Here is an 18,312-nt window from a genome sequence, read left to right as displayed (position 1 = left end):
CTCCCTTCCTTCCTTTCACTGCTTGGCTTGTAGAATCTTAGTTCCCAGACAAGGGACTGAACCGGGGGCCACGGCAGTGAAAGCACCAAGTCCTAACCACTGGATAGTGGTCTCTTCTTTATACATGCTCTTCTATTGGTCATAGCACTATCTGGGTTTTCCTCCCCGATCTCTGAATTTGCTTTTTCTCTACCTCCTTTGCCAAGTTCATCTTTTTTCTAATCATTCAATTTTGAGGTCCCTCAAAGCTAAGTTCTTAGACTTCCTCTTTTAATTATACACAGCCATGTCTTCTATTAATAAAGCTAAATTATTCAGATGATTTGCTCGTTTTTATTTACAGCCTATATATCTCTTTTGAGCTCCAGACTTACAGCTTTTCCTGCTTTCTTGGCTATTTTTATGTTCAAAATGCACCTTAGGTCAACTTACTTAAAACCAAACTCATGATCTGCTCTCTGCCTCATACCTGGTTCTTGTCCAATTGTCTTTATCTCAATAAGGGTACCATCATCTATTTTGTTATACAATGTAAGAATCTAGGTAATCACCCTTGATATCTTCCCTACACTCCTTAATATAAACACATCAGCAGCTCCTACATATTTTTTTCAACTTTGTTAAGTTGTACATAATGTACAAAAAGTTGCACATATTTAATGAATACATTTTGATGAGTTTGGACATACATATATACCCCGATACCATCATCACAAACAAGGTAATAATCGTATTTTAATTACTAAGTAGATCATGGTCTGCCCTCCATTTCATCATCCACACTGCCTTAGTCTATCATAGTATAATTTTTGTTAGGGACACTGGTTCCCCTACATCCATCTCACCTCTTCTAATCCATAAGCCATATCCCAGGATTATCTTTTGGAAAATCACACCTGTTATATTCTCATACCCACAAAAAAGCTTTCTCCAATGATGAAATAAATATCAAAATACTACAAGGCTGAAAATACTGTCTCCTAGGTTCCTCTCCAAATTTCTTCACACATGCTTCCCTTATTCTCTGTTCTCAACCCATATGGTTTAGAGAGTTTTGCATATGGTCTGAGGCAGATGCATCTAAACAATGAACGGGCTGTTTATAGACTGAACATTATGCAATTAGTCTGGTCTTCCCAACTCAAATGAAGAAAAGGAGTAAAACAACTCCAGGCACAGTGGGACATAGTTTAGCTGGCTTTATTTACATTACAAATTTTCACAAAACTTCCAACAAATTTTAAGTCATTTTACTAGATTTAATTTTCAAAGGATAACCTAAAACAACAAAAACAAAACTGAATAAAAATTAAACTGACGCTATCATAAATGTACAAACATTGATGTTGCTAAAAGACTTCTCTCTTTGTGATACTTAGAATGGCCACTAGGATAAGAAACTAGTGTGATCTTGTCCAGTCATTTAACCACTTTGAGTCTCAATTTTCTCCCCTATAAAGTGGGGATATTATTAGCAAACTTAAAGGCATCTAAAACTTGACACATCCCATATTACTTAAAACATTAAATTCCGCCCCCCTTTCCTCTCATCATCTCCTTTCCTCTCCTGCTCCTCTCCTCTCTTGCCCACTCTCCTTGTCCTCTAACACATAATGGGAACTCAATGAAAAGTACTTTTTTTTAACCTAATAAAAGATGGACAGGGCTTCCCTGGTGGCGCAGTGGTTAAGAATCCGCCTCCCAATGCAGGGGACACGGGTTTGAGCCCTGGTCCGGGAAGATCCCACATGCCATGGAGCAACTAAGCCCATACGCCACAACTACTAAGCCTGCACTCTAGAGCCTGCAAGCCACAACTACTGAGCCCATGTGCCACAACTACTGAAGCCTGCACGCCTAGAGCCCGTGCTCCACACAAGAGTAGCCACTGCAATAAGAAGCCCACACACTGCAACGAAGAGTAGCCCCCACTCGCTGCAACTAGAGAAAGCCTGAGCACAGCAATGAAGACCCAACACAGCCGAAAATAAATAAATAATATTTAAAAAAAACCAAAACAAACAAACAAAAGAAGAATAGGGACGGGACCTGCACCTCTGGGAGGGAGCTGTTGAAGGAGGAAAAGTTTCCACACACTAGGGAGCCCCTTCGCTGGCGGGGATGGGGGGTGGGCAGGGGGGAAGCTTCAGAGCCACAGAGGAGAGCACAGCAACAGGGGTGCAGAGGGCAAAGTGGAGAGATTCCCGCACAGAGGATCGGTACCGACCAGCACTCACCAGCGCGAGAGGCTTGTCTGCTCACCCATTGGGGCGGGCAGGGCTGGGAGCTGAGGCTGGGGCTTCTGTCAGATCCCAGGGAGAGGACTGGGGTTGGTGGCTTAACACAGCCTGAAGGGGTTAGTGCACCACGGCTAGCCGGTAGGGAGTCCAGGAAAAAGTCTGGAGCTGCCTAAGAGGCAAGAGACCATTGTTTCTGGGTGCACGAGGAGAGGGGATTCCTGCTCTGTGCGCCCACAGAAGGCAGAGCACCACCTAAATGACCTCCAGAGATGGGTGTGAGCCTCGGCTATCAGCTCAGACTCCAGAGATGGGCATGTAACGCTAACACTGCCACCGCTGCCACCAAGAATCCTATGTGCAAGCACAGGTCACTACCCACACACCCCAGGGAGCCTGTGCACCCCGCCACTGCCAGGGTCCCGAGATCCAGGGACAACTTCCCCGGGAGAACACACAGTGGCCTCAGGCTGCTGCAACATCACACTGGTCTCTGCCACCGCAGGCTCGGCCTACATACCAATTATGACTACTGTAACCCTCCCTCTCCCCAGCCTGAGTAAGCAAGAGAGCCCTAGTCAGCCGCTGCTTTAACTCCCTCCTGTCTGGGTGGAGAAGAGACACCTGAGGGCAGCCTACATGCAGAGGCGGAGCCAAAACCAAAGCTGAACCCCAGGAACTCTGAAAAAAAGGAAGAGAAAGGGAAGTTTCTCCATACAGCCTCAGGAGCAGCAGATTAAATACCCACAGTCAACTTGATGAACCCTGCATCTATGGAATACTTGAACAGACAAGACAATGAATATTCCCAAAATTGAGGCGGTGGATGTTGGGAGAAACTGTAGACTTGCAGTTTGACTTCTGCATCTATTTGTTTCTGATTTTTCTCTTTATCTTAGTTTAGTTTTTAGTGTTTGTTATCATTGGTGGATTTGTTTATTGGTTTGGTTGGTCTCTTTTTTTATTTTATTTTTAAAATTTTATTTATATATATATTTTTCTTTTTTCTCTTTTTGTGAGTGTGTATGTGTATGTTTCTTTGTGTGATTTTATCTATTTAGGTTTGCTTTTACCATTTGTCCTAGGGTTCTCACTGTTTGTTTTTTTGTTGCTGTTGTTGGTTGTTTGTTTCTATAATTTTTATGAGTGTGTGTGTGTGTGTTTCTTTGTGTGCTTTTGTCTGTTTATATTTGCTTTTACCATTTGGTTTGGGGTTCTGTCTGGTTTTTTTTTGGGTTTTTTTTTCCTTTTTTTTTCTTTCTTTGCTTCTGAGCCATGTGGCTGGCAGGCTCTTGGGGCTCCAGCCAGGTGTCAGGCCTGACCCTCCAAGGTGGGAGAGCCAAGTCCAGGACTTTGGACCACCAGCATAGACCTCTCAGCCCCACATAATATCAATCAGCGAGAGCTCTCCCAGAGATCTCTGCCTCAACACTAGGACCCAGCTTCCCCCAATGGCCAGAAGCTCTAGTACTGGATGCCCCATGCCAAACAACTAGCAAGACAGGAACACAACCACATCCATTAGCAAAGAGGCTGCCTAAAGTCATACTAAGTTCACAGACACCACAAAACACACCACCAGACATGGCCCTGCCCATCAGAAGGACAAGATCCAGCCTCACCAACTAGAACACAGGCACCAGTCATGTCCACCAGGAAGCCTACACAAGCCACTGAATGAACCTCACCCACTGGGACCAGACTAAAAACAAAGGGAACTACGAACCTGCAACCTGCGAAAAGGAGACCCCAAACACAGTAAGCTAAACAAAATGAGAAGACAGAGAAATATGCAGCAGATGAAGGAGCAGGTAAAAGCCCATCAAACCAAACAAATGAAGAAGAAATAGGCAGTCTACCTGAAAAAGAATTCAGAGTAATGGTAGTAAAGATGATCCAAAATCTTGGAAATAGAATGGAGAAAAAACAAGAAAGGTTTAAAAAGGACCTAGAAGAACTAAAGAGCAAACAAACAGTGACGAACAACACAAAAACTGAAATTAAAAATACTCTAGAAGGAATCAATAGCAGAATAACTGAGGCAGAAGAACGGGTAAGTGACCTGGAAGATGAAATAGTGGAAATAACTGCTGCAGAGCAGAATAAAGAAAAAAGAGTCAAAAGAATTGAGGACAGTTTCAGAGACCTCTGGTACAACATTAAATGCACCAACATTTGAATTATAGGGGGCCCAGAGGAAGAAGAGAAAAAGAAAGGGTCAGAGAAAATATTTGAAGAGATTATAGTTGAAAATTTCCCTAATATGGGAAAGGCAATAGTCAGTCATATCCAGGAAGCACAGAGAGTCCTACACAGGATAAAGCCAAGACAATATTACTCAAACAAGCAAAAATTAAATACAAAGAAAAAATATTAAAAGCAGCAAGGGAAACACAACAAATAACATACAAGGGATTGCCCATAAGGTTAACAGCTGACCTTTCAGCAGAAACTCTACAAGCCAGAAAGGAGTGGCAGGACATACTTAAAGTGATGAAAGGGAAAAGCCTACAACCACGATTACTCTACACATCATGGATCTCATTCAGATTTGATGGAGAAATTAAAACCTTTACAGACCAGCAAAAGTTAAGAGAATTCAGCACCACCAGACCAGCTTTACAACAAATGCTAAAGGAACTTCTCTAGGCAGGAAACACAAGAGAAGGAAAAGACCTACAATAACAAACCCAAAACAATTAAGAAAATGGGAATAGGAACATACATATCGATAATTACCTTAACTGTAAATGGATTAAATGCCCCAACCAAAAGACACAGACTGGCTGAATGCATACAAAAACAAGACCCCTATATATGCTGTCTACAAGAGACCCACTTCAGACCTAGGTAAACATACAGACTGAAAATGAGGGGATGGAAAAAGATAGTCCATGTAAATGGAAATCAAAAGGAAGCTGGAGTAGCAATACTCATATCAGACAAAATAGACTTTAAAATAAAGACTATTACAAGAGACAAAGAAGGACACGATGTAATGATCAAGGGATCAATCCAACAAGAAGATATAACAGTTGTAAATATCTGTGCACCCAACATAGGAGCACCTCAATACATAAAGCAAATGCTAACAGCCATTAGTGGCAGGACATACTTAAAGTGATGAAAGGGAAAAGCCTACAACCACGATTACTCTACACATCATGGATCTCATTCAGATTTGATGGAGAAATTAAAACCTTTACAGACCAGCAAAAGTTAAGAGAATTCAGCACCACCAGACCAGCTTTACAACAAATGCTAAAGGAACTTCTCTAGGCAGGAAACACAAGAGAAGGAAAAGACCTACAATAACAAACCCAAAACAATTAAGAAAATGGGAATAGGAACATACATATCGATAATTACCTTAACTGTAAATGGATTAAATGCCCCAACCAAAAGACACAGACTGGCTGAATGCATACAAAAACAAGACCCCTATATATGCTGTCTACAAGAGACCCACTTCAGACCTAGGTAAACATACAGACTGAAAATGAGGGGATGGAAAAAGATAGTCCATGTAAATGGAAATCAAAAGGAAGCTGGAGTAGCAATACTCATATCAGACAAAATAGACTTTAAAATAAAGACTATTACAAGAGACAAAGAAGGACACGATGTAATGATCAAGGGATCAATCCAACAAGAAGATATAACAGTTGTAAATATCTGTGCACCCAACATAGGAGCACCTCAATACATAAAGCAAATGCTAACAGCCATAAAAGGGGAAATCAACAGTAACACAATAATAATAGGGGACTGTAACACCTCCCTTTCACAAATGGACAAGTCATCCAAAATGAAAATAAATAAGGAAACACAAGCTTTAAATGACACATTAGACCAGATGCACTTAATTGATATTTATAGGACATTCTACCCCAAAACAACAGAATACACCTTCTTCTCAAGTGTTCATGGAACATTCTCCAGGATAGATCCTATCTTGGGTAAAAAAACAAGCCTTGGTGAATTTAAGAAAATTGAAATCGTATCAAGTATCTTTTCCGACCATAACACTATGAAACTAGATATTAATTACAGGAAAAAAACTGTAAAATATACAAACACATGGATTCTAAACAATACACTACTCAGTATCCCAGAGATCACTGAAGAAATCAAAGAGGAAATCAAAAACTACCTAGAAACAAATGACAATGAAAACACGACACCCAAAACCTATGGGATGCAGCAAAAGCAGTTCTCAGAGGGAATTTTATAGCAATACAATCCTACCTCAAGAAACAAGAAACATCTCAGATAAACAACCTAACCTTACACCTAAGCAATTAGAGAAAGAAGAACAAAAAACCCCAAAGTTAGCAGAAGGAAAGAAATCATAAAGATCAGACCAGAAATAAATAAAAAAGAAATGAAGGAAATGATAGCAAAGATCAATAAAACTATATGCTGGTTCTTTGAGAAGATAAACAAAATTGAAAAACCATTAGCCAGACTCATCAAGAAAAGAAGGGAGAAGACTCAAATCAACAGAATTACAAGTGAAAAAGTAGAAGTAACAACTGACACCACAGAAATACAAAGGATCATGAGAGACTACTACAAGAAACTATATGCCAATAAAATGGACAATCTGGAAGAAATGGACAAATTCTTAGAAAAGTACAACCTGCCAAGACTGAACCAGAAAGAAATAGAAAATATGAGCAGACCAATCACAAGCACTGCAATTGAAATTGTGATTAAAAATCTTCCAACAAACAAAAGCCCAGGGCCAGATGGCTTCACAGGAGAACGCTATCAAACATTTAGAGCAGAGCTAATATCTATCCTTCTCAAAGTCCTCCAAAATACAGTAGAGAAAGGAACACTCCCAAACTCATTTTATGAGGCCACCATCACCCTGATACCAAAACCAGAAAAAGATGTCACAAAAAAAGAAAATTATAGGCCAATATCACTGAAGAACATAGATGCAAAACTCCTCAACAAAATACTAGCAAACAGAATCCAAGAGCACATTAAAAGGATCATACACCATGATCAAGTGGGTTTTATCCCAGGAATGCAAGGATTCTTCAGTATATGCAAATCAATCAATGTGATACACCTTATTAACAAACTGAAGGATAAAAACCATATGATAATCTCAATAGATGCAGAAAAAGCTTTCAAGAAGATTCAACACTGATTTATGATAAATACTCTCCAGAAAGTAGAAATAGAGGGAACTTACCTCAACATAATAAAGGCCATATATGACAAACCCATAGCCAACATCATTCTCAATGGTGAAAAACTGAAACCATTTCCTCTAAGATCAGAAACAAGACAAGGTTGCCCACTCTCACCACTATTATTCAACATAGTTTTGGAAGTTTTAGCCATGGCCATCAGAGAAGAAAAAGAAATAAAAGGAATGCAATTCGGAAAAGAAGAAATAAAGCTGTCACTGTTTGCAGTTGACAGGATACTATACATAGGGAATCCTAAAGATGCCACCAGAAAACTCTTAGAGCTAATCAGTGAATTTGGTAAAGTAGCAGGATACAAAATTAATGCACAGAAATCTCTGGCATTCCTATATACTAATGATGAAAAATCTGAAAGAGAAATTAAAGAAACACTCACATTTACCATTGCAACAAAAAGAATAAAATACCTAGGAATAAACCTACCTAAGGAGACAAAAGACCTGTATGCAGAAAACTATAAGACATTGCTGAAACAAATTAAAGACGATACAAACAGATGGAGAGATATACTATGTTCTCGGATTGGAAAAATCAACATTGTGAAAATGACTATACTACCCAAAGCAATCCACAGATTCAGTGCAATCCCTATCAAACTACCAATGGCATTTTTCACAGAATTAGAACAAAATACTTTACAATTTGTATGGAAACACAAAAGACCCCGAATAGCCAAAGCAATCTTGAGAAAATAAAATGGAGCTGGAGGAATCAGGTCCCTGATTTCAGACTATACTACAAAGCTACGAATGAAGACAGTATTGTACTGGCACAACAACAGAAATATAGATCAATGGAATAGGGTCAAAAGCCCAGAGATAAATCCACGCACATACTGTCATGTTATCATTGACAAAACAGGCAAGAATATACAATGGGAAAAGACAGACTCTTCAATAAGTGGTGCTGGGAAAACTGGACAGCTACATGTAAAAAAATGAAATTAGAACACTTCCTAACACCATACACAAGCATAAACTCAAAATGGATTAAAGACCTCAATGTAAGGCCAGACACTATCCAACTCTTAGAGGAAAACATAGGCAGAACACTCTATGACATAAATCACAGCAAGATCCTTTTTGACCCACCTCCTAGAGAAATGGAAATAAAAACAATAATAAACAAATGGGACCTAATGAAACTTAAAACCTTTTGCAGAGCAAAGGAAACCTTAAACAAGACCAAAAGACACCCCTCAGAATGGGAGAAAATATTTGCAAATGAAGCAACTGACAAAGGATTAATCTCCAAAATTTACAAGCAGCTCATGCAGCTCAATATAAAAAAAAAAAAACAACCCAATCCAAAAATGGGCGGAAGACCTAAATAGACATTTCTCCAGAGAAGACATACAGATTGCCAAAAACACATGAAAGGATGCTCAACATCACTAATCGTTAGAGAAATGCAAATCAAAACCACAGTGAGGTATCACCTCACACCGGTCAGTATGGCCATCATCAAAAAATCTACAAACAGTAAATGCTGGAGGGGGTGTGGAGAAAAGGGAACCTCTTACACTGTTGGTGGGAATGTAAATTGATAGAGCCATTACAGAGAACAGTATAGAGATTCTCTAAAACACTAAAAGTAGAACTACCATAGGACCCAGCAATCCCACTACTGGGCATATACTGTGAAAAAACCGTAATTCAAAAAGAGACATGTACTACAATGTTCACTGCAGCACTATTTACAATAGCCAGGACGTGGAAGCAACCTAAATGTCCATTGACAGATGTATGGATAAAGATGTGGCACATATATACAATGGAATATTACTCAGCCATAAAAAGAAATGAAATTGAGTTATTTGTAGTGAGGTGGATGGACCTAGAGTCTGTCATACAGAGTGAAATAAGTCACAAAGAGAAAAACAAATACCATATGCTAACATATATATATGGAATCTAAAAAACAAAAGGTTCTAATGAACCTAGGGATAGGACAGGAATAAAGACGCAGACATAGAGAACGGACTTTAGGACACAGGGAGGGATAAGGGGAAGCTGGGACGAAGTGAGAGAGTAGCATTGACATATATACACTACGAAATGTAAAACAGATAGCTAATGGGAAGCAGCTGCATAGCACAGGGAGATCAGTTTGGTGCTTTGTGACCAACTAGAGGGGTGAAATAGTATAGCAACTATGGCAAACTGTATGGAGGTTCCTCAGAAAATTAAAAATAGAGTTGCCATATGATCCAGCAATCACACTCCTGGGCATATGTCCAGAGAAAACTATAATTCAAAAAGATACATGCATCCTTATGGTCATAGCAGTACTATTCACAATAGCCAAGACATGGAAACAACCTAAATGTCTATCAACAGGTGAATGGTTAAAGAAGATGTGGTACATATATATCAATACAATGGAATATTACTCAGCCATAAGAAAGAATGAAATAATGCCATTTGCAGCAACATGGATGGACCTAGAGATTATCATACTAAGCAAAGTAAGTCAGAAAAAGAAAGATGAAAACCATATTATATCACTTACATGTGGAATCTAAAATATGACACAAATCAACTTATCTACGAAACAGAAACAGACTCGCAGCCATAGAGAACAAACTCGTGGTTGTCAAGGGTAAGGGGGGGTGATGGGAGAGGGATGGAATGGGAGTTTGGGGTTAGCAGATGCAAACTAGTATATGTAGAATGGATAAACAACAAGGTCTTACTCTGTAGCACAGGGAACTATATTCTATACCCTGAGATTAAACCATAAAGGAAAAGAATATGAAAAAAGTATATATATATGTATAACTGAATAACTTTGCTGTACAGAAGAAATTAATGCAACATTGTAAATCAACTATACTTCAATTTAAGAAAACATTTTAAAAGCTAAAAAAAAAATGTGGCTTGAAATCAGTAACCTGTGCATAAAGAAAAGAAACACTGGTAATAATTCCCATTAGTTTTGAAATTTAAGTACATTTTTTCTTGCGTCCTGGTAACTATAATAACATTGAAGGACAGAAATTCTTAATTCAAATAGCTAAATAGTTTTAGTTAATCATAGATAAGATAAAAAGATCTTTACATTGTTAATTTGCTAAAAATTGGTCCTTGTTTCCACATTTTTAGGCTTACAACTTGTAAATAATACATCTCAAATAATATTTTCCCAAGTCAAGATCTAAAACACTGTATCCATTCTAGAAAAATCAGCCCCTTTAGAAATGTCATTACCATTCAGATTATTGATCTCATCCTGCTGCCAGGGCTAAAGTGTTTAGCAAGACTATTTCCAGGACCTGGAGAGGACATTTTTATTGTCACTAAGACAACAGATTAACCAGAGTTCAAATGAGAAGACCCAGTGGCCAGGTCTATGTCACTCTAACATTCTACAGATGTGCAACACAGATGGTGAGGTATGTTGATAGATGAGGTTGTCTTGGCAGCAGAGTTCTTAGACCTGCCTTACATTTTAGTTGAATGACCCCATTAAACATGCCTGTCCCAAGGCAGCTGGATAGATTTTTAAGTAACTATAGCTGTTAAATGTGGAAACCTCTAGGAAGTTCTGAATACAGAGTCTTTCTCTTAGCTTTGACTCCTAGTTTATAGGAACTATCCACCCAAGTTTGAGTTGGGGGTAGGGGAAGGAAGGAGCAGAAAGAGAGATTGGGGAGTATATGCAAACAAAATTATCTTAAAGTTCTAGGAGGAGTATAGGGTAGGGTGAGTTGAGTAAGAGTTTTTAGGAGGGAACATTAATATAAAAATGCTAACTTCAATTGGAATTATCTAGGATAGTTTTTTTTTTCTCCACCGAGGGTCTATGAAGAACCAGGGATTTGCTGTCAGATTATAACTTCTCCCCTGTTTCTATTCTATAGGAGACAGGTTAGTAGAGAAAAGCACAAGATTTTGAGTCATGGTAATTGGGTTTTTGTGTGACCTTGACCATGTCATTCAAATGTTTGTGGTATCAGTTTCCTCATTTGTAAAATGAGAGTGGATAGATGTTCTAAATTCTCTTACAACTATTAAGTTCTGCTTTTCTGCTCAGTGTCCTAGACCTCCACTTTTACTAACAGGAATATTTTAAACTTACTAAGAAGCAGCAGAACGTAGTGCTAACTGCTCAGTTCCTAGACTTACAGACATTTAAAATTTTGCCTTCATGGCATACATCTATATATCATATTATTATTTCTCAGCATTTATTGAGTCTTAAGAGTCCTTGCCTATAAAATGGAGATGATAATAGTACTCATCATGCAAGTTGTTCTTAGATTTTTTTCACAGCACTTATTTCCTTCTATCTAACTTATCATCTGTAAGGTCCATAAGGGTAGTGACTACTGTCTATTTTGTTCACTGATGTATTCCAAGCATCTTAACAGATACTAGCCACTCAATATTTGTCAAATGAATAATTAAATGAAACAATGCATGTAAAGTGGTTAGTGCAGTAATTGGCACACAACAGTTGATAAATGACCCTATAGATGGTCCTGATAAATGGTTTTATTAATACCCACAGTGCCTTTTCACTATGAAGAAGTAGGAATGGAAGAAGTGGGGATTTCATGAGAAGATGAAGGGGACTAAGGACCATAATGTTGTTTCCAAATACTGTAAAGAGTATCACATGTCACCTGCAAAGAAAATAATATGATCCAAGATGTGGAAACTACAGAGAGACATTTTTAAAATTCAGAGAAAGGAGGATTTTTCTAACAACGATTGCTCAAAGATGAACTGGTGCTCAAGCAAATGTTGAATTATTATTGGCCAATAAATGAGAGAATTAGGAAATATAATTAAAGGTTATAAATCTATTATTTCATGGATGAAATGATTTGAAAGGAACTTATAAACAGCATATACAGAATAAAATTTTAAATATACAAAATATTGAATTTTGGCCTTGTGATGCTGCTGGCAAAAAATGTAGATGGAAAATGGCAAATACAGTAGATACCAACCTATTTTTCTTGGGTACATGTGATCAAAAAACATTTGTTTGTGACCTAACATATGGCTGAAAAACAAGTGCTGCTGAGTTGTTTATTGATGTTGGCAAAGCAGCAGACAGGAGCTACAGAATCCCTTATCCCCCATTCCCCCCCGACAAGGAAAAACAGGACTGTTTCAAGCCAGCATCTTTCTTTCTTGTTCTTTTTATCCCACTGGTAACACTGCACTTTGGACTTTCAGAATATTGGCAGTGAGAATGTTCTTGATTTACATGAAATGAACTGATGCATCACTCTTGCCAACTAGGGATGATTTTAGACAAAATGTATGGCATCGATGAGAAAGGAATCTCAGTATCATTTTTATGAAGGATGGTTGGCCTCATATAAAACAGTCCCATCAATCTATTGCCATCAGCTCAGACAGAAACGAATTAGGTACATAAACTAGCTGTCATAAAATGTAGCTGAGTAGGAGCGAAGTCTGATCACAGAAGGTCAGTTACACATGTTCGCAAATAAAGGAAGCATGTTTTCTATAATGAGCCATCAAAAGTTAATAACAAGTGAGTTGGCTTTTTATTTTGGACAGTAATACTGAGAAAGATGCAATGGTTCTGAAGGTTTTCTCTGTTCTTTAAGTTGGCTACCTATTGAGAAAAGATATGTGATAACATGGTAACTTTTTAAAGGTATGAAATGGTGAACTGCATTCACCTGTTAAAACTATGGTGTTGACTTGACTGTGATGATTAATTTTATGTGACATCTTGATTGGGCCACAGGGTGACAAAACGTTTGGCCAAACATTATTCTGTCTACGAGGGTGTTTCTGGATGAGATTAACATTAGTATGGGTAGACTGAATAATGACGTTTATTCTCCCTAAATTGGGTGGGCTCATCCAATCAATTGAAGTCCTGAAAAAGGCTGAGTAAAACTCCTTCATGACTTGCTTGTGTTGAGATATTAGTCTTTTCTGGCCTTCAGACTTGAACTGAAACATTGGCTTTTCTTGGGTCTCAAGCCTGCCAGCTTTCAGACCACAGCTGTAACACTGACTCTCCTGGGTATCTCTCTCCATAGACATACATTACTGTTTCTATTTCTTTGCAGAACCCTAACTAATACGCTGACTCAACAGGATCAGGAAGAAATGAGCTGAGCTGTGCCAATCAAGTGCATTATCCAGATAATGAAAGTCAGTCCCTGCAGAAGTTGATCTTTTAGAAACTGGTCTGGTAACAATGTGAGTGTGATCAGGTGCCGTGATAACACTTCTGCAATATAAAATAACGAGCCAAATTACGAATGCTTTTACAATTAGTTCTAGAAGCAATTCCTCACGTTCCATCCCCAAAGTCTAAGATTCTATCTTATAAAACAAGCTTACATAGCCATTCTCAGAATCAATTTCAGAAGCAACAGCATAAAGTTTGAAATGTGTTTACCTCCAAGGGAATTATGCAAGAATTTAAAAATCCTTCTCATTTCCTTACAATTAGTTTTTGAGGACTGAAGGACTCATCATTTTCATATGTTGATTCTTGTCATTATCAGTAATCAGCACATGGCATATCTACTTATTTTCCATGATTATTTTCAGGCTCTGTTGTTTTACGATTTTTAAGCTCTACTTCCACTACACAGATTAAGCTTCCAAAGCATCTGTCTTTAGGCACCAAAAGATACCCTTTGATTTCCCCAAATTCCTGACTTTACTTCCAGGTGAATTTTCTCCTTGTCACTTACCTGCCCAGAAGCAGAAATTCTCCTGCCAGCCCCAGGCGCCTCATGGCCATCAGCAGACCTCTCACCGTCATGCCCTCGCAGAAGCAGGCCACCACCCGGGCCTTGGGCAGGTGACTCCTGAGCTTCTTCAGCAGTTTATCGAAGCTCTGCTCCCCCGCGTTGCTATAGATTTTGTAAGAGTGAGCGATGCAAATCCCTTCCTTGGCTGACATATCTTTGAACGCTTCCATCCCACTTTCTCCATAGTTGCCTGTGTGGAAACAGATAAGCAGAGGGGAGAGTGTTGGATTCATTGGGTAGAGTTGGAATGCAGAAGTGCTGGGAACATGAAGGTCACCTGGTAGTTTTGGATTTGGAACCTGAAGACCTGAGTGAGGTTTTGCTTTTTCACTGACTTGCTTATCTGGGCAGTTTACAATGAAACTACAGGATACATATATGCATTGATCATTTAAAACTTTTTCACTCAGAGAGAATATTACAAAAATACAAGCAATTTGGCTCCCCCTTTGACTCAAAAAAACTCATATTCTAATGTGAGATGATGGAAAACATTTATCTGCTATCTTTTCATTCTGTATCACTTCATTTTGTTTCTCATTATATGATCTTCTTACCCCACCGATTCAGATTTTTGTGTTTAAAGACATTATACACAGATGCAATACATATACTTTATATAGTATAGATGTACAAATATCTTAGAGTATTTTATTTTATAGAATATTATCCATATATTTCATAAATAATCATGAGAGTTTGTGGTTTTATCCCAAGTGAAAATTCCAGATCCTTGATTGAGATTTTAGTCTTGTCACAGATAAATGTATTAGCTCATTTAAAACATTTAAAGTTTTATTATATATAACCATTGAAAAATTACCGATATATGCGGGAATAATTCCAAAGTATTTTGCAACGTTTTGGGGTTAAGGACTGATGGTGGCCTTTTAAAATTATGAAACATGGGGATCAATATTGACAATCACTTATAGGCCAGGAAGTGTATCAAGATTATTATATATGTGACCTCATTTAACTCTCAGAAGAATATATTGAGAAATATATTATGACCTCCTTCTACAGATAAGAAAACAGATGAGGCAGTTAGGTTTACAGTGGCCCAGAGTTAATATCCCCAGTAGGTGGAAAGTTCCATTCCATTCACAGATCTGTCTAAGAGTGAAGATTCTGCTCCCTCCATTCTTCTACAGCTGACTTTTACGAGACTCAGAAGCCCAATTATATCTGTGTTTCTCTTTCCTATTTAAAGGTCATGATGCTTCAAGTTTAGATATTTTGGGAGCCTTCTGAGGCCCTATAAATTATGACAGGTTCATTTTCTGAGTTTTCAAAAGATTAGGTGGGTAAGGGCGATTGATTTGAGAAATACAGGCGACTATTACAAGACAGCCAAGCTGTGGGATGTAAGTGGCCTAGCAATCAACTAGACCTAGGAAATGGCATTTCATCAGGAGGAGTTAATCTCAAATGAACAAGCAAGTACAAGTCATTCGACTGCATACATTTCACTGTACAATGATAATAGAGATAACTTATAAATAACTACACTCATGTAACATTTTGATGTTTGGAAAGTTAGTTCATATATATGAGCTCATGCTACTTACACCAACTCTGTGATAAAGGTACTATTATCTTCCCTTCGCAGCTGATAAAACTGAAGTTCACATTTAACAAGCAGATGGCAGAGTCTTGATTTGAAAATCTATCCTCTCCCTCCTGGCCCTGTGTGTGCTCCATCTTAGCAGGGGTGCCTTGTTGCAGATGAGAGCCTCAGACTTTGAGGGTGGGTTTTTGTGTAAGTTTATCCTCATGAACAAACTGTAAAGGGCAAAGCAGAACAGGCCAGCTTGAGTCCCAGCCAAAAACACTGGTAGGCCCAGCTGCATCTTTCCCTCTTCTCCCAGAATTAAAGCAAAAAGAAACCTCTATGATGATGGCAGGTAGGCGATGTAGTTATTTTGCAATTAACAAAGGTTAAAGGGCTCTTCCTGAAAAATGTGCAAAGGGGCCTAAATTATTAGTCTTACACTAACCTGAGTAATCTATTATTTTCTGATTACTTTTAGCCAACTCTATTTTTCAATTGACTACCCTGCACTTGATGCTTTAATTAACGCTAGGGCATTTGGATAAATAATATGATATTAGGTGCATAGTGATTGTGATGGCAATAACGAAAATTCTCAGTATATTCATAGTTAAACAACAAAAAATACCTGACAGATTTATAATCTTTAGCACCTCTCCAACAGACTTGTTTTAACATTTTTTTTTGTTTATACAGTAAGTTATATATAGAAGCACCTTGCCATAGAGAACTTTGTTATTAGAGAGATCTGAGTTCTAATGTAGCTTGGGTTGTTCTAAATCTCAGCTTTATCACCGGAAAATCACAGATAACACTGCCTAATATATGGGTATTTTGTATATTATATTTTATGTATGTAAAATATCTTATAGATAGCCTGAACCTAATTAATTGCACGTATTGGGGTTATAAAGAATATTCTAGACACAGTTAAGATGCCCTCTCTTGGAGCAACTAAAACAAATCATGGAGCAAATGACATTAATACTGAACAATAGACTAAAAAATAAGCTTAAACTAGTGGGGGAAATATGATTTTGTTAGAGCAAAGCCCAAGAATTATTCTTTAAAATTAAAACAGGAAACAGTTGCAATATATGTGTAACATAAAAATTTCTTCAGAATACTCATTTTGAGTTAATAAAAGAAACCCATTCTAAGTTGGGAATTAAAAATGGGAATATGTATTTCAATAAAATTGGGAGGCTTGTAGTATTTAGATTTTCAGTAGTTGATATAATGACTACATTTTAGAATTGTATATTTAAAAATAAAGGAGAGGGCTTCCCTGGTGGCGCAGTGGTTGAGAGTCCGCCTGCCAATGCAGGGGACACGGGTTCATGCCCCGGTCCGGGAAGATCCCACATGCTGCGGAGAAGCTGGGCCCGTGAGCCATGGCCGCTGAGCCTGCGCGTCCGGAGCCTGTGCTCCGCAACGGGAGAGGCCACAACAGTGAGAGGCCCACATAGCGGAAAAAAGAAAGGAAGAAAGGAAGAAAGGAAGAAAGGAAGAAAGGAAGAAAGGAAGAAAGGAAGAAAGGAAGAAAGGAAGGAAGGAAGGAAGGAAGGAAGAAAGAAAGAAAGAAAGAAAGAAAGAAAGAAAGAAAGAAAGAAAGAAAGAAAGAAAGAAAGAAAGAAAGAAAGAAAGAAAGAAAGAAAGAAAGAAAGGAGAAACTATAAAAATTTCATAGGCTTCTTGAAGAAAATGAAATAGATTTCAAGCACCGTATAGAATGAGAAAAATGGTGAGGAAGCAAAGATTTATTTTTCCAACAAGGAAACAAAGGTGCTAGAAAAAGGAAGATATGGTGTAAAATATGAAACTAGTCTGTGGCTTCAACTAAGCATCTGGCAAAAGTAAGAAGGAATCTATTAGACATTCTTCTTTAAGTAGCAGAGGGTCTGTGGCTTGGAATTATGAGAAGAAAATGTAATCATAGTCCGACTTGACTCTTAGCTCACACTATTTATAATTGTAATGATGCAAATGTCAATTATTAATTTTCAACTGTATAAGTCCACATATAGGCAAGGTAGACTTATTATGCAATAGAAAATATATGTTACCAACCTTACCAATGAAAATTACAGCAGAGGAAGATTTTAGGTTGAGATGTGGAAGCAGGGAGAGTTGATGAGAAAGGGAAGGTTATTAAAATACTCCACTCACTATTTGGAAGTTAAGATATACAGAAAGCAAGAGAGAGATGATTAACAGAATTATTTGAATCTGAAAAAAATGAGATTAATCTAATAATACAATTATATTGAGAAGAAGTAAGAATATATGTGAATTAAGAGATGTCTACTTTCCATAAATTAAAAAGTAGGCATTAAAAAAGTAAGCGTAGGGGCTTCCCTGGTGGCACAGTGGTTGAGAGTCCGCCTGCCGAGGCAGGGGACACAGGTTCGTGCCCCAGTCCGGGAAGAACCCACGTGACGCGGAGCAGCTGGGCCCGTGAGCCATGGCCGCTGAGCCTGCGCTCCCGGAGCCTGTACTCCGCAACAGGAGAGGCCACAACAGTGAGAGGCC

The 18,312-nt window shown here is 38.3% G+C and overlaps 1 protein-coding gene across 1 annotated transcript in view; it reads right to left on the bottom strand.

The window, feature by feature from the left end:
• Positions 1–18,312, bottom strand: part of GRM5 (glutamate metabotropic receptor 5) — a 510,413-nt gene that overhangs the window by 304,926 nt on the left and 187,175 nt on the right. Inside the window, 1 exon segment of the mRNA XM_024761761.1 lies at positions 14,166–14,415. Within this exon segment, the coding sequence (XP_024617529.1) occupies positions 14,166–14,415 (250 nt within the window).

This window comes from Neophocaena asiaeorientalis, unplaced genomic scaffold, assembly GCF_003031525.2.
Source record: "Neophocaena asiaeorientalis asiaeorientalis breed wild unplaced genomic scaffold, Neophocaena_asiaeorientalis_V1.1 scaffold605, whole genome shotgun sequence".
NCBI classification, from domain to species: Eukaryota; Metazoa; Chordata; class Mammalia; order Artiodactyla; family Phocoenidae; genus Neophocaena; species Neophocaena asiaeorientalis.
The sequence above is the reverse complement of the archived record's forward strand: the minus strand, read 5'-3'. Positions and strand labels throughout refer to the sequence as shown.